Below are 24,656 nucleotides of genomic sequence, written 5' to 3'. Positions count from 1 at the left end.
TAGAACTAGAAATACCATTTGACCCAGCAATCCCATTACTGGGTATATACCCAAAGGATTATAAATCATGCTGCTATAAAGACCCATGCAGACGTATATCTGTTGCGGCACTATTCACAACAGCAAAGACCTGGAACCAACCCAAATGTCATCAATGATAGACTGGATAAAGAAAATGTGGCACATATACGTCATGGAATACGATGCAGCCATAAAAAAGGATGAGCTCATGTCCTTTGCAGGGACATGGATGAAGCTGGAAACCATCATTCTCAGCAAAATATCACAAGCACAGAAAACCAAATACCGCATGTTCTCACTCATAAGTGGGAGCTGAACAATAAGAACACATGGACACAAGGAGGGGAACATCATACACTGGGGCCTGTTAGGGGGTGGAAGGCTGGGGGAGGGATAGCATTAGGAGAAATATCTAATGTAAATGACAAGTTGATGGGTGCAGCAAACCAACATGGCATATGTATACCTATGTAACAAACCTGCACGTTGTGCACATGTACCCTAGAACTTAAAGTATAACAATAATAATAATAATAATAATAATAATTAGAAAACCAGTATGGCAGTTCCTCGAAAAACAAAAACTAAATTATCATACGATCCAGCAATTCCGCTTCTGGGTATATCCCCAAAATAATTTAAAGGAGGGCCTGTTAGAAATATTTGTACACCCATATTCAAAGTAGCATTATTAACAATAACCAGAAGGTGAAGGAACCCAAGTGCCTACTGACAGATGAATGGATAAACAAAATGTGGTATAGACATGTACATATACATAATGGAATATTATTCAGCCTTAAAAAAGAAGCAAATTCTGATGGGTAGAAATATCTAGAACAGTCAAATTCACAAAGACAAAGTAAAATGGTGGTTACCAAGGGCTGGGAAGAGGGGAGAATGAAGAGTTATTGCTTAATGGATACATAGTTTAAGTTTTGCAACTGAAAATAATTGTGGAGATAGACTGTGGTGATAGTTGCACAACATAATAAACATATTTAATAACACTTAACTGTACACTTAAAATCGTTAACAGGTAAACTTTATGTCATGTGTATTTTACCACAATTAAAAGTATTTTAAAAATATGTTTTTTAGAAGAAATAATATGAAATCCAATTCAAATTTAAGAAATACTAAATTTGTTTCCATGAACAATGAAACTGCTATCTTTCTTAGCTACATGCTGAGCCTAGATGCTGCATAAGTACCTTAACACAATTTTTGATATATTAACACCAGCTTTCACTTCCAGAAAATGTTATGTTTACCTCGTCTACAATACTTGAGCCACCTGAAGTTAGTAAATAACATACAGTAGCTTGAGTCAATATTTTAAAATAATGAATGATAGTATTATAAGGGCTAAAACATAGTTTTAATTTTAAAGGCAAGAAATATGCCTAAATTTAGTGGTAAAAGCACATTGTTAGAATCCTACATTAACATGCCATATCCTATAGGGTTAGTTTGAGATTTGTGATGATTTGAAAAGATAATACTATTACTTAACATCTCTTTTATTCTTATTACTTAGTTGTTTCCACAGATATTAGTGTATTTAATGTAGGCTTGTGTATTAATAGGGCATACATCAAGTCACTTTCTGTATAACCTGGTCTGAATGCTGTCCAAAAAAGTAAGCATTAGGAAGGATGGATCCAGGATTACAGTGAGTTGGCTAGCAATTGAGTTTTTCTACGTTTCCTTAGCAAACATCCACTTAGCGCTATTACATACTAGGTTGGTAGTTTTAAACCTCTAAAAATCTCACTTCCAGTTCTGTAAAAAATTATTTATTAATGATACACATATCCTACTATACTTTTACAATACATAAAATATATGTAGATATTTTAAAAGGTGATTAAAATTAAATAAGTATTTGCAAATAGTTATTTTAAATAATAAAATAAGTCATGCTCTTAGGAAAAATATTTGAAGTAAAATGCCTTATAATGTCTGAAAACAGTGGCTTAATGCTATGTGGCAGTATTAGATTGTAGCTTGCTTATTAAACCTGTTTGCTCCTTTTCCTGGGCACTCTCTAAGGCTATATTTCCCAATGTTCCATTTTCCAGCATCAGCTTTGTAACTAAACAGCCAATGGAATAGAAGCAGAAGTGATGTTACCATTTCCAATTCCTGTCTGTAAAGACTTCCCATGTACTGGCTGAAGAGAAAGGGCTCTAAGGCCTTCTAAGAGGGAAAGCCCACAAGATGAAAGAAGTCTTGAGCCCTGCATGACTACAGAAAAGGCTACTGGAAATATCTACTTTGGACTGATATTTGATCAATAAATGAACTTTTGTATTAAGTTTTCAGGGTTTGTATATATTACAGCAGGTAATGTATGTTAGGTAAATACAGTATTTTGAAAGTTTGCTTCCAAGTTCAGTTTTCTCATATTTAGTTTTAATTATGTCATAGTTGAAAAAGAAACATCACAGAGACACACCATAGGCCATGTAAAGTATAAACCTAGGGTAAGGTTTATTGTTAATAATAGTAGGTGTAAATCCATATTTTATTAATCTTTTTGATAATAGAATTTTTTGGTAAACTTCTTGTCAGATCTTAAAGTGTCGTATTGTCTTCACTGGGGGCTAATGAAGAGCTTAACTAGGAGTAAAAGTTGCAAACTTGGTATTATATTCAAACCACAGTTTCATCGCTATAACCTTTTTAAGCCACTTTCCTATTTTCTCATTATTAGTTTAGTTAAAACTAACACCCCCAGAAAGGCATGAGACCATCTTGCATTTAGAGTGAGAATTCTAGGTGAAGCCATATATTAAATATTTGTAAAGTTTAATTTCTTTTTTGTTTTTAGATTAAAAATTAAAAGTAAGTTCTACTATTTCTTTCCATTCCCCAGGGAAGTGAATCATGTAGCCTCATGGAGTTCATGGGCCTTTCACTGAGGATCACCATATGTGATATAACACCAGACACTGAGAAGAAGAAACTAAACAAGAAAAACAGTTTAACCAAGAGATAGATGACTAAATGATTACAGTTGCTAAATGTTATAACAAGAGTAACTTCAAAGTACTGTGTGAACTTATAAATTATTACAAGATGAAAAGAGCATAGATGCCTGAGTGACCACAGGTTACAACCAATGATCTCCACTTAAGTTCTGGATCTCACCTACCCAGTTGTTTCCACAAGTAAGTCCCTCTTATTAAAAAAACAAAGCTCTTCTTTGATTATCTCTCCCCCAAGTTATAGTTCCATTTTAGAATTTCTATTTATTTGTTTAAAAAAATCCTAGAAAGAATTGTTTTTAACTGTGCTGTCCAGTACAGTAATCACTAGTCACATGTGTCTATTTAAATTTAAAATAATCTAATTAAAAATGTAAAAATTAAGAAGTCAGTTAACTCACTTACCCTAGCCACATTTCAAGTGTTCAATGGCCACATGTGACTAGTGCTACCATATTGTACAGGACAGTGCAGATATAGGAGATTGCCATCACTGCCAAAAGTTCTATTGAACAGTGCTATTCCAGACTGTAATAGAAAAATTAAAAGTGAAGTCTCCAGATCCAGATTGTCTGGATTCAAATTCCAACTTCTACCCATGACATTAGCTGGGTAAATTGGGTAAATTTATTTCTTGTCTCCCTACTTTTTTTCCCCATCTATCGAATGGAGATAATAACTCATTCCTCCTTCATAACTTTGTTGTGAGGTTTAAATGATTCACATGTAAAGGCTCTGAACTGTGTCTAGCACATAATAAGTGCTTAAAGAGCATTAGGTGTTCATAATTTTATTCTCACTGACTCTGACTCACTTCTTCATTTTCTTTACAAGCTCCCATCAGGCTTTGTCCTCCACTGCAAGGTTTGTCAAGATTTACCAAATTTCTCCATCTTGCCAAATCCAATGGTAAATTATCAGTCTTCATCTTACTTGACCTGTCAGAGCCCCTGCCACAGTTGATCATGTCCTGTTTCTTAAAATATTTTCTTCATTTGGTTTCTAAGATATCCTTTTTTACATTTCCTTTAATGGTTGCTTTCTCTTAAGTCTTTGATCAATTTTCTTCCTCTTCCTGACCTCTAAATGGTAGAATGTCTTAGGGCTCAGTCTTTAGTTTTCTTCTTGACTGAAGTTACCATAAATAATCTTATCCAGTTCCATGGCTTCAAATGCTACCTGCGGATTACTCCTAAATTACATCCTTTGCTTTGATCTACTAGGCTCTGAATTAATCTATGCAATTAATCATGTAATAACTGTACTTAGATGTCTGATGGACATCTCAAAATCAAAATCATGTCTAAAACAGAATTCTTGATTCCCCCATGAGGATAAATTGGCTATTGATGTCTTATACCTACTATGTGATTTTAAGTTTTCAATGTACTTTTCATACATTTAAAAATATTATCTTTATAGAAATGCTGTTAGGATAGCACATGTCAATTCCATCAGTCAGACAGACATACTATGACTCAGATCTGCTGGGTAAGTTTTTAAAGAGTCCATATTTAATATATAACTCAGAGTAAGCAATAGATTTCAAGTCTCCTTATTCCCTCTATATGCTCTCTACTAGGTTATGATGCCTATCAAGTCATACTCAATTCTTTAGAAACAGTGATTTAAAAGATGAGCTTCCAATTAACAGGCAATGGAACATACAAATAGTGTGACAGAAGAGAGATATAACTTAGTCACTATGTGTGTTGGTCAACACACCTTTATAAAAGGTTTCTCCTTTGCCAATTATTATTTACATATAATTACTGTGATATCATCCAGAATCATTTCACTATTCTTTAGGAAGACCCCGTTTTGCTGAGTTTCTACTCTTCAGAAGGGAGGTAAGTTGTCTTGTCTGATCTTGAAATCCATGATGGTACAATAATATTTATTTTTACAAAAGTAAATACCATCTCAAAAAACTGAAATCATTAGGATATATCATTCATGACATAATGACTCTTTACCTTAATTACATATAGATCTTCACACAGAGACCAGGAAAATAAAGAGAATACTAAACAAATCTTTGAAAATACAAACATACTAGTGGAAAACACACAAAGAATTTATTTGTTTCAGGCAAGTTACTCAATACATCTTATATATTTATGTCTGAAGAAAGAAGCTATTATAAGATACAGCATTATAAAACTAGTTCATTGCTGTAGATAATTACTTTTGATAATTTAATATCTAAGCTACTAGAACATATGCTCAAATACTGAAATTTGAAGATTTGTTTCAAATACTTTTGGAGCTTATGATTCCATTTTTTTCTTAAGAAAATAAAGCATAATTAAAATCTTATTTTAAACACATATACATATGCACACAAATACAGAACTTAGAAATCCATTGAAAGTTTGAAGTCCAGTAATTTTTGGCTATGCTACAGTTAAACTTGGGCTTTAAAATGAGAGATAATCTGAATTCTATTGTCAGCAGGTCAAATCTATTAGGTGAGTAGGTATGAATAACTGCAAATTTTAAGAACTATTAAAAATGTACCCATTATAATGTCACCAAATGTAATGAAGACAATGACAAAGAGACTTTGTCATTTGCTATGTAATAGATAGGAAGAACTTTATGATATAACAAAAAACAAGACTACATTTCTTAAATCTGCCAACATGTCAATGTTTTTGAGATAAAAACCTATAACTACTCATACATGAAAACCAAATCGGTATTGTTACAGAATCTCAATGTATGGTCAATAGATCTATAATTTTGTAATACAAATACTATCAAAGAAAGATATATGGGATAGTTATGCCAGAAATGTAAAGACATGAAATTGGTCATTTAGAAATACTGACCCTTCTGTTTTTGAAATATTCTACATCTTATCTTCTGTGATACTATCCTCTCATAATTTTGGTCTTTTCTTTGTGATTGTTCCTTCTTCTTCTTCTTGGACTTTTCCTCCGCACAATTCTAAAATGCTAATCCTCCACAGGGCATTGTCTTGGCCTACTGCTATTTTATCTGTATCATTCTTCTTGGGCAATTTCAGCCATGTTCATGAATTTAAGTAACTCTCATATTTATGTCCCTGGTCCTGACACAAGCTTCAAAAGTGTTTATTTAAATATTCTAGACATTTCCACTTGGAAATTTTCACAGATATCACAAATTCAAAATTTCCTAAATCAAAGATTCATTCTCTTCCTCTTTCCCCAACATCTCTCTCTCTCTCTCTCTCTTTTTTTTTTTTTTTTTTGTGTGTGGGGGAGTGCAGGACAGAGTCTCCCTCTGTTACCCATGCCGGAGGGCAGCAGCCAATCTTGGCTCACTGTAACCTCTGCCTCCCGGGTTGAAGCAATTCTCATGCCTCAGCCTCCAGTGTAGCTGGGACTACAGGCATGAGTCATCACGAAGGGCTAACTTTTATATTTTTGTAGAGATGGGGTTTTGCCATGTTGCCCAGGCTGGTCTCGAATTCCTGACCTCAAGTGATCTGCCTGCTTTGGCCTCCCAAAGTGCTGTAATGCCCCAACCACTCTTCTTATATTTCCAATATCCATTAATGGCACTACCACCCACTCAGTGATGCAAGTCAGAAATATGGGAGTCATCTTAGAATTTTCTCTCCTTCACCTCCTCATATCCAATTAGTCACTTAATCAGGTAACTGACTACTAATTTTGCTCTTTAAAAATTCCCTAAATCTATCATCCCCTCTCTATCTTTATTACAACTGACTGAGTTCAGGAGCTTATCTTTTGTCTGAATTATTGTACTTCTCCATTAATTCACCCTTAAATGCTCTTTTCCAGATGTGGACTTAAGTTTACCTCTTTATTGTAGCCCCAATGGAATATAAGCTCCAAGAGAAGAAGGATTTCTGTCTCTGTTTTCTTTAGGATAGTCCCTGGCAAATGATAGGTATGCAAAAATTATTTGTTACATAAACAAATGGCAGCCTGAATGGGCTAAAAACTATACATAAAGTACATACAAATACGACCATATCAATCCTCTACTGAGAACCTTTTAAAACTTCCTATCATCTATAACTATGATCTGAGATGCTCTATGACCTGGTCTCTATTTATCTACTAGCCTCATCTCTAGCTATTCAGTCTAATATTTTATGTTGAAATTACGTAACTGCTTATCATTCCTGCACATATCATGGATCTATGCCTTGTTTCTTATGGTTTCTATCTAGAACACCTTTCTAATTGTCTTTTACCTGGTTAGCAGCCACTCGAGTCACTGAGATGATACCTCTGATTAGGTATCATCTCCAGGAATTCATTCCTGGAATTCCAGGTTGAGTCAAGTGGCCTTCCTCTGAGCATCCAGTGTACCTTCTATGTAATTCTAGATTCACCACTGGTGTATGATCTTGAAGCAATCTGTTTAAGTATCTGTCCTCTATTAGACTGTAAGCAACTTGGGTTATAAATGATTTCCTATTCATCTTTTTTCTTCATGTGTCTGGCACACGGTAAGTGGGCAATATTTATACATAACAATCCTGAATGAATGGAATTAATTATTTCGTTTCATATATTTTCTAAATTGTAGTCTTATTAACATCCATTTTAGGTTCCTAATTTAAAAAACATTAGTAGACTTTATTTTTTAGAGAAATTTTAGATTGACAGATGTTTGTAAGTTTTAAAGAAAAAAATGCAATGAACTTCTATTAGAGAAGTATAAAAAAATCTCAATTTCAAAAGGCCAACATATATCATATTAGCACAACATAGTTAATTATGTATAAATATTAACAATTTTAAGTCATTAAAGTATGATCTATATGTCCACTGTCCATAAATTAAACTTCTATTTATACATTAAAATGCAAAATAGTATTTTAAAACAACAAATAAAAAATCCAAAACAAAAATCACTTTAAATATCTTTAGTTACAACCAGAATATAAAAAATACCACCAAATAATTATTTCAACATAATATTGTTAAATAAGACTAAATTCCCAGAATTACAATTAGTTTGTAAAAATCAAGATTAGCCGGGTCCAAGAATTAAAGTAACCTTAAATTATTTTGTGCTGTAGATTTATATCTGACTTCTATGTACAAGAGTCCTAGTAGTCAAGCATAAATTAGATTTAATCCAGCTGCCTATAATTTATTTTGCAATAAAAGAAACACCATATTACATGCATTTGTTTGTTAAGTAGAAGATATGCTATTATTTCCAAGATACCAAGGATTTAATGTTTAATTATCAACACCCATTTGAAAAAAAGACATCGCTCTGATTCACAAATTTCTTAATTGCTAACAGTGGCTTTTCTGAGTAGGAGTGTTGTCTATAATTTGTTTTTGCAGATGTGATTTAGCAACTGAATTTTAAAGTAGCAAAGCTTTGAATATCTTCACTGTCAGCAGAAAATTCCTCCATCCCTGCTGCTGGAGAATATTGCTGTTTGAAGTTTTAACAGGGAAATAAAAATTGCAGTGAGAAAATTGACATTACTGGCAAATGTTGCTTACAAACTGAAAAGGAAGTTGGGTTGTCAGCAATACAAGAACTGTATTATTCACACAAAATATAAGGAGTCATCTTCACAGTATCTTGCTGGGAATGGAAATTAATTTAGCTGGTTCCAACTTGAGGAACCTAAAGAAAAGCAAATATCCCCCATTTCAGATTATCTTTACAAAGGATCAGCAACTGGCAATTGGGTGTCACAGCATAACTCTTCCCTGAGGAGGAAAGACGTTATCTACATTTTAAGAACACTAGCCAAGGTTCATTTTGAAGCAGGTTCATTGATCACTGGAAAAAACATCATTGTTGATCTCAGAAAGGTTAACTAGTTTAAAATACCCTTTCCCTCTGGAACATGTCATCATCCACATATTACTGCAATAAAATGAGTAGGAGAAAAGAAATATATCTTGTAATGACAACTCAAATATGAAGTTAAAAGTAACATTAAAATTCCTACCCGTTTGGCTGAGCTGAGAAGCACTGCGACTTTTCCGTGACAGACCAACAATAGCTACCATTTTGGCACCAATGCTAGAGCGCCGCTTTTTGCCACTGGTGCCCAAGGCGCCCACTGCAGTGTCAGACTGGCTGCCATCATTCTTCTCCAGTGAGCACATGTCTCCACTGATGCTGGTGCTTTTTGTCATGTTCTTCCCTGATATGCCCATTTGTCTGCTTTGCATTTTGGATGTAAAGACACTGTCAGCCGATGGATCATTAAAAGTGAGGACAAGAGTAAAAAGGAAAAGACAGAAAATGCATTTTAGATAAAACATTTGGAGTATAATTAAATTATATCATCTAATGGAATATATTTTTAGGATTTAAAAAATTTCAAGTACCATGGTCTTGATTTTGTGCCTTGCTACTCTGGGCCAACCTTACAGCAAATATGCAAAATCAGATTTATGATTTTATTTCTACTGTCAAAGACAAGGTGCAAGTTTGCATAATCACAGGAAAAAAATTCATGAAAAATCAGTGGTTCATTTAAGACACTATGCTGTCCTGCAAGTGGAAGTATGCCTTTAGGTAGGCATACAACATAAGGGAGAAGTTTACAAAAACATTCTTCTGTACTTTACTGTTGCTTTCAAAAAGAAATTAGACAAGTGGGAAAATTTTACCAAAAAAAAAAAAAAAAAAAAAAGGCCAATAATATAGTATCCATTTCAAGAGTGGCCCTGTAACTTTTCTCATAATAAAGTTTATCTACTAATGGTTAAATTTTCTAAAAAGACTTGCTATTTTTCATTAGCTTTGAATTAAAAAATACTTTATTTTACTTTACTTAATTTCATCATTACTGATATAAATCTATATTACAAAAATAAAGAAAAGAAAGATTTCCTTCTTGCATTCTTTTGAAAGAAAGAAAAATCATTATCAGTTTTCCAGACAGTGCACCAGAAAGCAATCAATGAATCACTGAGGCATGTGAGCTGATTAATAATCTACTGCAAGACTAATACTGCAACTGGGAGTAATTAAAGAAATGACTTTGGATTTTTCCACGATTTCTGGGGTATGGTAGAGGTAGATTAGAAAGTGAAGAATCTGGAAGCAGGCTATCTAGCTAGTCTCCATAAACCTAGGAGGAATATGAGGGAAGCAGTCTGTTTTGCAGGAATGAAAAGACTTATTTACACATCAATTTTTGACTCAGTATTGGGGAAAGTTTTATTTTGGTTCTGATAATGAATGTTTAATATATAAAGTAATAAAAAAGAATAAGAATCAAGAAACAGAAATATCTTTAAACATTACATAAAAGATGAGAATTAGAAAACTAACCTATTGAGGTGAACTCTTATATCTAATTCAATATCTTGGTCTTCCAAAAAAACAAAGTGTTTTCTATCCTAGAGTAAAATCTGGTTAAAGGCTAGGACCACATACTACTTTTGTTAACCTATGTAATATCTTCTCCAAGTATTTAAGAGGGAAAAGACCCAGTGTGAAATTAAAAAAAAATATATAGTGAAGTATACTATTATATCCCTCACATTCGTCTTAAGAAAAAATGTGGCATACATAGTCAGAAACAGGACAGAGAGAGTCCGTGTGTGTATGTGTGTGTGTGTGTGTGAGAGAGAGAGAGAGAAGGCACAGGCGGGTGAGGAGAGAGAGAAGAGAAGAGAAGAGAAAAGAGAAGAGAATATGTTTCTGTAATATCCTGAACTGATAATTTTCAACTTTGTTTGATTTTGATAGAAAGTAAAAAGACAAGGCTTATTATAGTTTAAAAGGGCCAAAGTTTAACAGAAACTAAGGCTTTATATTATAACCTATGTTCCATAGTTAGAATAAACTAGTGTTTCTGTTATATAGCAATTTTTGGGTGGGCACAATAGCTCACGGCTGTAATCCTAGCACTTAGGGAGGCTGAGGCAAGATGACTGCTTAAGCCCAGGAGTTTGATACCAGCCTGGGCAACATGTGAGACCCCATCTCTACAAAAAAGTAAAAAATTAGCCAGGCATGGTGGCACATGCCTGTAGTCCCAGCTACTTGGGAGGCACAGGTGGGAGGATCACCTGAGCCCGAGAGGTTGAGGTTGCAGTGAGCCGAGATGGTGCCACTGCACTCCAGCCTTGATGACAGACTGAGATCCTGTCTCAGAAAAAAGAAAAAGAAATTTTCACTGAAAACATATACTTTTCTAAAGAGCTACCTAATCTACTAATTACCAAGGATGTCAAAGATACACTCACAAAATTGTATCTTGTGATTTTTGCATTTGAATTTTTATGTTTGAATATCAAGGCCATAAAGAACTTGACCAAAATCAAATAAGATACTACAATAAAATACTAATTGGAACTGATACATCTTTTTGTAGATAATATTTTAATGAGAACTTGGTTTGAAACAAGTACACTTCTCTTCAACCTAACAACTTTAATAAAGCATTATTTACAAAAGGAGTTATTTATTTTTATTCATTTGTTTTTTAGAGACAGTGTTTTGCTCTGTCACCCAGACTAGGGTGCAGTGGTACAACCATAGCTCATCGTAACCTTGAACACCTGGGCTCAAGTGATTTTCCTGCTTTAGCTTCCTAAGTAGCTAGGACTACAGTGCATGCCAGCACACCCGGCTAATTTTTTTGGGGGCAGGGGCAGGGTAGACAGAGTCTCACTGTGTTGCCCGGGCTGGTCTCAACTCCTGGACTCAAGGGATCCTCTCTCCTGGGCCTCCCAAAGTCCTGGGATTACAGGCGTGAGCCACCGAGCCTGGCCCAAAAGGGGTTATTAAAAGTTTTATAAGATGGATACTCTTTTTATTTCCTTGAACTTAGAGATCACCAGGGATGAGTTTATGAATAGTGGCACTAGAGTGGTTTGTTTTGATGAGAGAAAGGTTGCGGCTAGGGTTCCTTTTCTTTCTTCACTGGACATCATCTAAAACTATAAGCAAAAAATGTAAAAAAACAAGCTACCATTTTTTTTTTTTTTTGAGATAGAGTTTCGCTCTCGTTGCCCAGGCTGTAGTGCAATGGCACAATCTAGCTCACTGCAACCTCCACCTCCTGGGTTCAAGCGATTCTCCTGTCACAGCCTCACAAGTAGCTGGGATTGCAGGCATGCACCACCATGTCCAGCTATTTTTTTTTTGTATTTTTAGTAGAGACGGGGTTTCTCCATGTTGGTCAGGTTGGTCTTGAACTCCCGACCTCCGGTGATCCTCCTGCCTTGGCCTCCCAAAGTGCTGGGATTACACACGTGAGCCACAGTGTCTGGTCACAAGCTACCAAAATTTTTAAAGTTTTGGGACTCTTGATTTATGAAATACTTTGTAGTAAAGAATTTGCAATTATGGGCAATATTTTAAAATGCTCAATTTGGTTAGGAAAAGACGTATTACATTAGCAATTTTTTTTTTTTTTTTTTTTTTTTTTTTGAGACGGAGTCTCGCTCTGTCGCCCAGGCTGGAGTACAGTGGCCGGATCTCAGCTCACTGCAAGCTCCGCCTCCTGGGTTTACACCATTCTCCTGCCTCAGCCTCCCGAGTAGCTGGGACTACAGGCGCCCGCCACCTCGCCCGGCTAGTTTTTCTGTATTTTTTTAGTAGAGACGGGGTTTCACCGTGTTAGCCAGGATGGTCTCGATCTCCTGACCTCGTGATCCGCCCATCTCGGCCTCCCAAAGTGCTGGGATTACAGGCTTGAGCCACCGCGCCCGGCCAGCAATTGTTTTAAAAGAGAAATTTCATAAGGGTTTGGAAATACAGTATATTTCAATACTTCTGGTGAGATCTCAGTGATAGATTTCTAAAGAGCAACTTGGCAATATATGTCAAAAGCCTTAAAAAAAAACAAGCCTACCCTTTAACCTGGCAATTCTAGTTTACAATTTATCACAAGGGAAAACTTAGCAATGTGTACAGATTTAGCTCTAATGATATTTACTGCAAAATTGATTATAATAGCAAAAAAATAAAATAAAATAAAAACAAGGGGAGAAAATCCACAAATGTCCAACAATAGTGGGTGTTTAAATAAATTATGTTCATCAATAAAAGACAATGTACTTTTGAAAATGCTGTTATATATAAATGTTTATGGACATAAAAAGATATTCTTGATGGTGGGGGATGGGGAGGGAGAAGCAGATATTTGTAACTTAGCTTTGGGTGACATATGTATTAAATATGGATTCACCCTACTACGAGGGGACATAGGGAAATTCACATCCCAGAGTTTTTCCAGTGACAGAAATCCAAAAATAGTTTTATAAAAAAAGAAGAAATATTTTGTGCTAAACTAACTTGAGAAGCCTAGAATCATGAGATGATGTACCAGTCATCTGCACAAAAGGAGAATGAAGAGAGTATGACGAAAAAAAAATATTGTGTTCAGAAAAATTTTATTTTTAGGGGAAAAGTATAAATGTACGTAGCCAAAAATATGAAATGTTATACTGTGACCAGTCTGCTAAAAGTCATTTTAATTTTTTCTGGTTGATAGCTATGTTTTAAAAAAAGTTTGTCTTTTTCTATTTTGTTTTTTCCAGAATAAACATAAAAAGTGTTGGCAATAAAAAAAAACTAAAACAGACAAATGAAAAAAGCAATCAAGGACCAACATCGCTTCTTCTTTTATGTAAGTCAAATTATTCAACCCACATTAGTTCATGTCACACGTTAAAGGTACAGTATGGATTTCTAGCTAATCCTAACAGATTACTACACAATATATTGAGTGTTGATATAGGGTGTTCAGTTCTAGAAAGGGACACTGTTTTTACATTTCTAAATATTGTTTTGTGCATATTTATAATTTTTGGCTTTAGAAAAACAATAAAAACTGTATATATTTAGTATTATCAAAGTTAAATATATAAAACTGCCAATATAAGAGACTGATTTATGACAAAATTATAGTTGTTGAAAAGTTGTATCCTGAATGGTTAAAGAAAAAGGCAAATCTAGTATTGTCAATCATTAGGAGAAAAGTAACAAATAACTACAAAGCAAGTGAAATATGAGTATTCCCCAAATACATAAATAGCATATTAGGGATTATTGGAAGATGTGATTAAATTAAATGAAGTTTATATGCTATGGGGCCAAAAGTTTTCATTGATAGGTTTGAATGAATAGAGGTAAGTGGTTTGGCTTCAAGATAATAAATAGCAAAGATGAGACAAAGACAAATTCTGAGTCTTAAGAATGCATAGTCATGCCAAAACAAATATTTCATCATATTAGAGCTGAGAAGGTAGTCTGGAAATAGTTTACCAAGGAATGAAAGACTGGGGTGATTCTATGGAGGCCTAACAGCTAATACAATGGAGTATTAGGACTGTGGCACAGGGACAGAAAAGACATTGAAGGATAGAAAGTAGACAGAGATAGTTCCAGGAGTGAAACTATTTATAACACCTTTGGCAAGGAAGTGGTGATAGAGAGGGCTTGTAGTGTTCAAGAGTTTGAAGACACTAGCATTCCGGTAGATTAGAAACAAACCCAGTAGGACTGGTCAAGCTCCTAAACATGTTATCTTGAAAGGCTTACTTCCTTTTTCTTCCCACTGTTGTGCTCCCTGAGCCAGGTGCCACAAATTAACTGAATACCTGTTACTATTATAACTCATACTTCATCGCACCAGTTGGCAGTTATTGGATACATGTCTGGATTTTAAAGTGCCATTTCTTGCATGTTCTTTGCAGGGAAAAAAACAGCAACAACAACAACAAAAAAATCTGGCTTCTGTCTAAAGTTCTCCTTTTATGTAAAAACTTTTCTATATTAAATACCATTTCTTTCCTAAAATGTGGTAGCTAAAATTATCATTATCCTAATTTACTACATCACAAACTTTATTTCACTTTAACTCAAATTACCATCTATGATTTTAGGCTAGTAAACTAGTAATCATTTATTCAACAAAGATTTAATGAACACCTATTATGACAAATATGGGGATACAAAAATGATATGACATAGTCTCTTTGATTAATTTGCTGGCAAGTATCAGCATGTAAAACACAAATATGGCTGCATAAGAACTTGGTTTTGGTTTACAACTGAAATTCCAATGGTCAACTCTAATGTCAAGAAATCTTAATTTAGTTAAATGAAAACCTCTCTTTGAAGAGTATGTAAAAACTGAGTTTTTCATACTAATTCTTTGACTTCTGGAGATGACAGAAATGTAAAGTTTAGTATTTTTAACATTATTGCAAGTACTATATATAAATACATTATGTTAATATGCTTGAATGTATTAGTATAGTATCTAAACGTATTAGAGGGCGTGTGTGTGTGTGTCTGTGTCTATGCCACAAAATGTTCAGGGTTAGGGAGAAATATCTGGCTAATTAACAACGTATATTTAGTCAAAAACATCTGCCTTGATTATAGCCATTAGTAATTAATCTATGTTTAAACTTCTTAAGTCTTAGGTCTCATGGCAGGAAGCAGTATTTCAGGGGTCACAAGGTAGGTCACTGCTTATTTGGGATAATTTAAGGAGCATCTAGGAGGCCTGTAATTTTCAAAATTCCTTTCCCAAGAGCTTGTTAATGCCAAAAATTCCAATGTATTAAATATTTCTTTTTTAAAAAAATGATTTGTTTCTTAAAGTTTGCTCCCTTTTAACATGTCACATTCCTAGAATTTGGACATTCTTATTTAAAAGATATTTACTTTGGGCCGGGCGCAGTGGCTCATGTCTGTAATCCCAGCACTTTGGGAGGCTGAGGCGGGTGGATCACCTTGGGTCAGAAGTTCGAAACCAGCCTGGCCAACATGGCAAAACCCCATCTCTACTAAAAATGACAAAAATTAGCTGGGCGTGGTGGCGGGCACCTGTAATCCTAGCGACTCGGGAGGCTGAGGCAGGAGAATCCCTTGAACCCGGGAGGCAGAGGTTGCAGTGAGCCGAGATCATGCCATTGCACTCCAGCCTGGGCAACAACAGTGAAACTCCATCGCAAAATAAATAAATAAAAAAAATAAAATAAAATAAAAAATTATTTGAAATAAATAAAAATAAATTAAAAGTAGTAGGCTATGTAGCAGGCACTATTCTCAAAATTAAGAGGTATAGCATAGAAAAGGACAGAATGCTCCTGTTTCATGGAGCTTTCATTCATACTGTCATAGTGAAAGACAGTAAACAAGTAAATAATTGATAATTTTAGATAGTGATATGTGATCTGAAGAAAATTAGATGGAATAAAATAACAAGGGACTGAGAAGTTTGGGGACAACATTAAATAAGGTTGTCAAGGAAGGCCTCTCTGAAGAGGAGACAATTGATCTGAGCTCTGAATGATGAACCCAGTCAGATAAAAGAAGCGTGTTCTAAGCTTAGAGAGGAGCAAGTGCAAATATCCTGAGGCAGGAATGAGAATGTTTGTTGGAGAAAATTTACAAAACTAAATATAAATGGAATGAAGTGAAGGTGAGCACTGTAGATAGGATAAGGCCTACCTGTGTGGGGACAAATGCATGGCCTGCATGACTTACTCATATTTAACTGCGTATTCAGGTATTACATCAGCCCTGCCCAAAGACTGTGAGAACTTAGAATGCACAGGTTCTTGTATCAGGAGACTTGGGATTCAGCTCAGTATTATGACTCCAAATATAACATCAAAGGGCATTCTGGAGAGATCATGGCTATCTTCCTTAAAAGTGATAAATTTATGAAGGCTAAATCTTTAAGGAAATTAGGAATATTCCTTTATTAACTGAACATAAAAAAATTCATTTAAACTCTTAAGTCTGTCTATATATTGAACCTTTACTATCTCTTGAATTTATAAATTATCTACCAAATTATTGAATAATAGACCTCTCCCTCCACCATAAGTTTGAAGGAAGTTACTTTAAAGAAAAATTTTAAATGTATTATGTTATATATCGTAAGCATATGTTTCTCTGTTTATTACACCATGCTCATGGTTCCTAATCATTTGTCTATTATGAAAGGATAATTTTTCAGTATCTTTTATTATGCTAGTTATATGTCCCTACACTCTAGCTGTGTTTTGTCTTCCTTAAAAACAATTAAACACAAAAACTACATTTAAAATGTACATGTTTCAAAAATAGGTGTCATTTGCTTTCTCTGTGGATTTAAGATAAAAATGTATACAAAAATTATGATTTTAAAATGTCTTCATTATAACATGTATCTTACAAAAACTGTATCTCTTCTCTGATGATTTCAGCTACTTTTTTTTTTTTAAATCATCCTTAGAGAGATGACCTGGTTTCCATTTTGTTTCTTTTTCTCCTTGAATTTTTAGTTCAAACATTTCTGGACTCAGCTAATTTAAACCATAGTAAACATCTTGCCACAAATTGATTGATTCCTTTAGCAAACATCTACCTTGCATCTACTTGGTGTTAGGTCCCAAGGACACAAGTGGGGGCTAAAATGGTACCTGCCCTCCATGCTCTGGCATATAGGGGCTGAAATTGACAAAAAGGAAGAATACATTGTCTTCTTCACATAAAAAGGGAATTTTCTCTAACTGTTCTGTTCAAAGCAAATACCCATTTCTAATTATCTACCTAGAGGTGCCACTTTTTCTAAATTGTGCAAAGCCTCCATTTAGGCAAATGGTAGCTTTGGCCCTGTGGTCAATAAGAACAATAAATAAGACATGAGACATAGTTACGATCTAAGGGGCATATGCTTTAGGGGTACAAATATGAGTGAAAATGCTTATACAAATTAGCAAAAGAAAAGGTATAAGTACAGAGAAAAGGGACATAAACCCAGTGTTAGGAAATTTCACTAGAGGGAAGGATACTATTGAGAATCAGAGATGAGAAAAGCTTTATAAACTTGGGTCTTGAATGGTGGGTAAAAATTATGACATGTAGAGAGAGAAAAATATTCAAGAGAATATTACAAATAATACAGTGGTTAGAATGCACATGTCATGGTTTTAAGATGCAAAAATCTTCAATAATAGCAAACTGAATTCAACAATACATTAAAAAGATCTTTCATCATGACCAAGTGGGATTGATCCCAGCAATGCAAAGATGGTTCAACATATGTAAATCAATCAGTGTGATACATTATATCAACAGAATGAAGGACAAAAAACATATGATAATTTCAATTGATGCTGAAAAAGCATTTGATAAAATTAAATGTCCCTTCAGGATGAAAACCTTCAAAAAACTGGGTATAGAAAGAACATACGTAAACTCAATAAAAGCCATACACAATAGAACCACAGCTAGTATCATACTGAAGGGGGAAAAGCTGAAAGCCTTTCCTGCAAGATCTGAAACATGGCAAGGATGCCCATTTTCACCACTACTATTCAACATCATACTGGAAGTCCTAGCTAGATCAATCAGACAAGAGAAAAAAACAAAGGGCATCCAAATTGGAAAGAAAGAAGTCAAATTATCTTTGTTTGTAGATGACAGGATTTTATATTTGGAAAAACCTAAAGACTCCACCAAAAAAATTATTAGAATTGATAAACAAATTCAGGAAAGTTGCAGGACATAAAATTGATATACAAAAATCAGTAGCATTTCTATATGGCAACAGTAAACAATCTGAAAAAGAAATCAAGAAAGTAATCTCATGTATAATAGCCACAAATAAAATAAAATACCTGGGATAAACTTAACCAAAGAAGTGAAAGATCTCTATAACAAAACTACAAAACACTGGCAGGAGAAATTGAAGAGGACACAAAAAATGGAAAGATATTCCATGTTCATGTACTGGAAGAATCAATATTGTTAAAAATGTCCATGCTACCCAAAGCAATCTACAGATTCAGTGTAATCTGTATCACAATACCAATATTCTAAACAGAAATAGAAACAATAATCCTAAAATGTATATGGAGCCACAAAAGACCCAGAATAGCTAAAGCTATCCTAAGCAAAAGGAACAAAACTGGAGGAATCACATTATCTGACTTCAAATTATACTATAGAGCTCTATTAACCAAAACAGCATGATACTGGAATAAAAACAGACACATAGACCAATGGAACAGAATCGGAGAAAATGGAACATATAGCCCAATGGAACAGAATCGAACAGAATCGAAGAAAATATTTGCGAACTACCCGTCTGACAAGGGATTTATAACCAGAATATACAAGAAGCTCAATCAACAGGAAAAAATGTAATAATCCAATTTTAAAATGGGCAAAAGATCTAAATAGAAATTTATCAGAAGAAGACAAACAAATGGCAAACAAGTATATGAAAAGGCATTCAACATCACTGATCATCAGAGAAATGCAAATCAAAGCTACAATGAAATATCATTTCACCCCAGTTAAAATGGATTTTATTGAGAAAAGAGGTGATGAATGCTGGCAAGAATGTGCAAAAAAGGGAACCCTCTTACACCATTGCTGGGAATGTAAATTAGTACAGCTACTATGAAGAAAAGTTTGGAGGTTCCTCAAGAAACTAAAAATAGAACTACCATATTACCCAGAAATCCCATTGTGAGATATACACCCAAATTGAAGAGATATCTGCACTCTCATGGTTATTGCAGCGCTATTCATAATAGCTAAGATTTGGAAGCAAATTAAGTGTCCATCAACAGATAAATGGATAAAGAAAATGTGGTACACACATACAATGGAGTACTATTCAGCCATATAAAAGAATGAGATCCCATCATTTACAACAACATGGATGGAACTGGAGGATGTTTTGTTAAGCGAAATAAGCCAGCCACAGCAAGACAAATTTTGCATGTTTTCACTTATTTGTGGGAGCTAAAAATTAAAACAACTGAACTCATGGATCTAGATTACAGAATGATGTTTATCAGGGGCTGAGAAGGATACTGGCGAGGTGGGGGTGGGGAGAATAGGGATGGTTAATGGGTACAAAAATATGATTAGATAAAATGAACAATATCTAGTATTTGAAAGCATAACAGGGTGACTATAGTTAACAATAATTTATTATACATTTAAAAATAATTAAAAGAGTATCATTGGATTGTAAGAAAGGGTGAATCATTTTTTTCTAACATGTAGAATTTCTAACACAAATATGAAGCATTGTTACGTCTGTGATCTCATTAAACAAACCTACAAATGAACAAATAAACAAGGCAATCTATTCAGTGAGGATGTCAAGAATAAAACTATGCTTCACTTCTAAGTATCTTCTATTGATTATATACCTTTCTGCTATTTATCTTATGCCATCTATTTATTATATACACGATTGTAAGCTAAATAGGGCAAAGACTTTTCCTCTTTTGTTCATTGGTAAATTGTAGGTTTTAAAATAATGTTTGCCACATGATAAGTGTTCAGCAAATATTTGTTGAATAAATGAGTTTATCTTTAAAACAAATGTAACTCTCTCAAGGTTGTGATGAGGTAATCCTCATGAATTAACGAAGCAACCCCAATGAGGTAACATATATACAGCAATTAGCACAACGTCTAGAATATGGTTAAGATATGTTGGCTCTAATTATTATGTACATTTACAATTACACGGAGGCATTAAGGCTTTACTAAAAATAGAAACAAACTTGTTAGATTTATTTGAAGAAGCGGCTATTTTATATAACCAGAGATGGTCTGTGGCCTCAAAGAAACAGTCCCTCAGATTTCATATAGCCAAATAATCCCCATACCTTTGGTAATTTCAAATGTGAAAAATATGTAATTCAATACAAACCATTCATAAAATAATCTTGGAATGCAGATGATTGATAATAATGAATATACAAGTAAATTTAATTTCATAGACTAATTTATTTGTTAATTTTCAGATTATTGTTAATATGTGAGTACAGTCGATTTTTTTTAACTTTTAAATTCAGGGGTACAAGTGCAGGTTTGTTACATAGGTAAACTTGTGTTATAGGGATCTGTTGTACAGATTATCTCATTACCCGCATATTAAGCCTAGTACCCATTAGTTATTTTTCCTGTTCTTCTCCCTTCTCCCACCCTTCACCCTCCAAAAGGCCCCAGTGTGTGTTGTTCCCCTCTCTGTGTCCATGTGTTCTCATCATTTAGCCCCCACTTATAAGTGAGAACATGTGGTATTTAAATTTCTGTTCCTGTGTTAGTTTGCTAAGGATAATGGCCTCCAGCTCTATCTACGTCCCTGCAAAGGACGTAATCTCATTCGTTTTTATGGCTGCATAGCATTCCATGGTGCATATGTACCACATTTTCTTTATCCAATCTATCACTGATGGGCATTTAGGTTGATTCCATGAACAGACTAATTTATTAACTACAAAATGTCAAATATTATGGTTGGCACTAAATAAAAAGTTATACACTTCTGGTATAAATGCTATACACAATCCACATGAATAAATTTACTCTTCAGTTTTGTTGGTAAATAATTATTAACATTGGAAATTCCCTTTATTCCTTAGATTATCCCTAGAAAACATTCCAAAACTCCAAAATGTAGATTTTCCCATACACCCCTTTTTGTCCGTTAAGGATGACAATTTAAGTGCTGTATTATTGCTTCTAGCTAAATGTTAATTAAAATTGGATAAAAATGCTCAGTGAGAGTAGAGACATAAGATAGACAATAAACGGGTCATCAAAAACGTCGCCACTGTAACCTGAACACATTTATGGCAAAAGTGTTGAACAAAGTATATGGATGATTTGTATATTTAATAAGCAGAGTAATTATCTACTGGTAAGCCAACTGAATTTAATTAGAAAACTCACATTCAAGATATAGCTACACTAATCAAGTTGTAACTGAATAATCAAAGTAGTCTTTATGCCTTGGTCTCCATATTGTATAAAATGGGAATAACATTATCCAGAACGTTACCCCAACAGTATCCATAAGGTTGCTACAAGGCTTTCTTTCTCCTTTCCTTCTAGCTCAATTAATTAGTTATCTTTACTCTTCAACATTATGAGAACTTTGAGCCCTCCACTTTTTTTCCAATATCAGCCCCTTCCTCTTCACTTATACTTAACCAACTTAGGTTCCATAGCCCATCATTTCAATCACTCTTTTGCAAATATCTTAAACTTTCTGAGTATCCCTCCTCATAAGACATCCAACTGGCTGAACTGCCTGATAAATCCTACCACTTGCTGCTTCTTTGTGTACATCTCAACATTTCAGCAGTTTTTTTTTTTGTTTTGTTTTGTTTTAAGGTTGGGAGACCTAAAAACCTGGTCTCACTCTGGCACCCAGGCTGGAGTGCACTGGTGCGATCACAATTCACTGTAACCTTGACTTCGTGGGCTCAAGTGATCCTCCCATCTCAGTCTCCCAGGTAGCTAGGACTACAGACATACACCACCACACCTGATGAATTTTTTCTACTTTTTTCTTTTTGTAGAGACAAAGTTTGGCCAAGTTCCCCAGGCTGGTCTTAACTACTTCTGGGCTTGAGCCATGTGCCTGCCTTGGCCTCCCAAAGTGCTGGGATTGCAGGCATGAGCCACCATGCCTGGCCCATATCAGCATTCTTGAAAAAAAATTCAGCAGAGCAGTTGCTCCACTATAGTTCACTAACATTGGCCTCAAAATTATAGCATACATGTTCTCCCCACTCATACAATAAGGAGTGCATACCTACCTTCTTCATGCTATTCAAACCTCTCAGCTTCTGCTTTCCTCTCTGCAGACTTCTCATTACATTTCATAGAGAAAATAGAAGCTATCAGATGAAATTCCCTTACACCATATACACGAGGTTTTCAAAAATTCATGGAAAATTCATATTATGAAAAAAACTTCATGAATTTCAAATTTTTTTCGCACCAAAAATAAGCTCATACTAACTTGTTATAACATGTCTGAATAGGATCTATTTTGAGGTACTAAGAAGGATAAGACATCCATTTGAAAAGATCCCCTTTCACAGCAACATTAATTCTGCTTAAATTGAAGCAAGAACAACAAATTTAGGATGAAGTTTGGGTAGAAAATGGTGAAATCACTAATATTTTATGAAAAGTTTATGGGGACAATGCCCCAAAGAAATCAGTAGTTTACAAATGGATGACTTGTTTTAAGAAGGGACAGGATGATATGTTCAAGATGAACCCCCCAGTGGTAGATCATCCACATCAATTTGTGAGGAAAAAGTTAATCTTATTTGTGCCCTAATCAAAAAGGATGAACAATTAATAGCACAAACAATAGCCAACACCATAGACATCTCAATTGGTTCAGCTTACACAATTCTGACTGAAAAATTAAAGTTGAGTAAACTTTCCACTTGATGGGTGCCAAACCTGTTGGATTCAGATTACCTGCAGACAAAAGCAGAGCTTTCAATCAAGTTTTTTTTTTTTTGTTTTTTTTTTTTTGAGATGAATTCTCACTCTTTTGCCCAGGCCGGAGTGCAGTGGCGCGATCTCAGCTCACTGTAAGCTCCACCTCCTGGGTTCATGCCATTCTCCTGCCTCAGCCTCCCAAGTAACTGGGACTACAGGCACACGCCACCATGCCCAGCTAATTTTTTGGGTTTTTAGTAGAGACAGGGTTTAACCATGTTAGCCAGGATGGTCTTCATCTCCTGACCTCGTGATCCACCTGCCTCGGCCTCCCAAAGTGCTGGGATTATACGTATGAGCCACAGCGCCCAGCAGATTTTTTTTTTTTTTTTTTAAACAGGGTCTCACTCTGTTGCCCAGGCTGGAGTGCAGTGGCATTATCATGGCTCACTATAGCCTTGATTTCCTCGGTTCAGGTGATTCTCTCACATCAGTCTCCCAAGTAGCTAGGACTACAGGTGCATGTCACCATGTCCAGCTAATTTTTTGTATTTTTGGTAAAGATGGCCTTTTGCCATGTTGCCCAGGCTGGTCTGAAACTCCTGGGCTCAAGCAATCTACCCACCCTGGCCTCCCAAAGTGCTGGGATTACAGGCGTCAGCCACCACGCCTGGCTCAACAGAAATTTTAAACAAGTCAGATCAAGATCCTGAAGCATTTCTTTGATGAACCATAATAGGAGACAGAACACGGCTTAAGTACTACGATGCTGAAGACAAAGCACAATCAAAGCAATGACATTCGAGAGATGGAAGTGGTCCACTCAAAGCAAAAGCAGACTGGTAAAGAGCAAAAATCATGGCAACTGTTTTTGGGGGATGCTCAAGGCATCTTGCTTGCTAACTTTCTGGAGTGTCAAAGAATCACAACATCTGCTTATTATGAAAGTGTTTTGAGAACGTTAGCCAAAGCTTTTTTCTGGGCAGAAAAACTGCCTAGAAATGCTTCACCAGAGAAGTGTCCACCACAACAATGTTCCTGCTCATTCCTCTCATCAAATAAGGGCAATTTTTCAATAGTTTTGATGGGAAATCATTAGCCATTCACCTTACAGTGCTGATTTGGCTCCTTCTGAATTTTTTTTGTTTCCCAATCTTAAAAACTCTTTAAAGGGCACCTATTTTTCTTCAGTTAATACCGTAAACAAGACTGCTGTGACATGATTAAATTTCTTACGGATAAACTAATTCACTGGTATTATCACTTCCAAAGTGTCTTTTTTTTTTTTTTTTTATTCAGACACACTCTGTTGCCCAGGCTAGAGTATAGTGGTGCGATCTTGGCTCACTGCAACCTCTGCCTCACATTTCCTAATATCTTGCAGTATCCTCTTGGTTTCTCTTCCTATTTGAATATTTCCCCTAGAGCATTTCCAAAGTGTTTTTTTTTTTT

General features: G+C 34.9%; 1 protein-coding gene across 2 annotated transcripts in view; it reads right to left on the bottom strand.

Annotated features, from left to right (window-relative positions):
* The window catches only part of LOC105532356 (regulating synaptic membrane exocytosis protein 2-like), a 176,858-nt gene that overhangs the window by 111,025 nt on the left and 41,177 nt on the right, over positions 1-24,656 (bottom strand). Inside the window, exon 2 of one of the 2 annotated variants that reach the window (XM_011970535.1) lies at positions 8,962-9,203. In XM_011970535.1, coding sequence (XP_011825925.1) covers positions 8,962-9,203 — 242 coding nt within the window. Of the gene's footprint in view, positions 1-8,961; positions 9,646-24,656 lie in introns of those variants that run through there. The other variant, XM_011970533.1, reaches the window with a different exon arrangement.

Source organism: Mandrillus leucophaeus, unplaced genomic scaffold (assembly GCF_000951045.1).
Source record: "Mandrillus leucophaeus isolate KB7577 unplaced genomic scaffold, Mleu.le_1.0 Scaffold950, whole genome shotgun sequence".
NCBI lineage: Eukaryota > Metazoa > Chordata > Mammalia > Primates > Cercopithecidae > Mandrillus > Mandrillus leucophaeus.
This window is presented reverse-complemented; position numbering and strand designations above follow the sequence as displayed.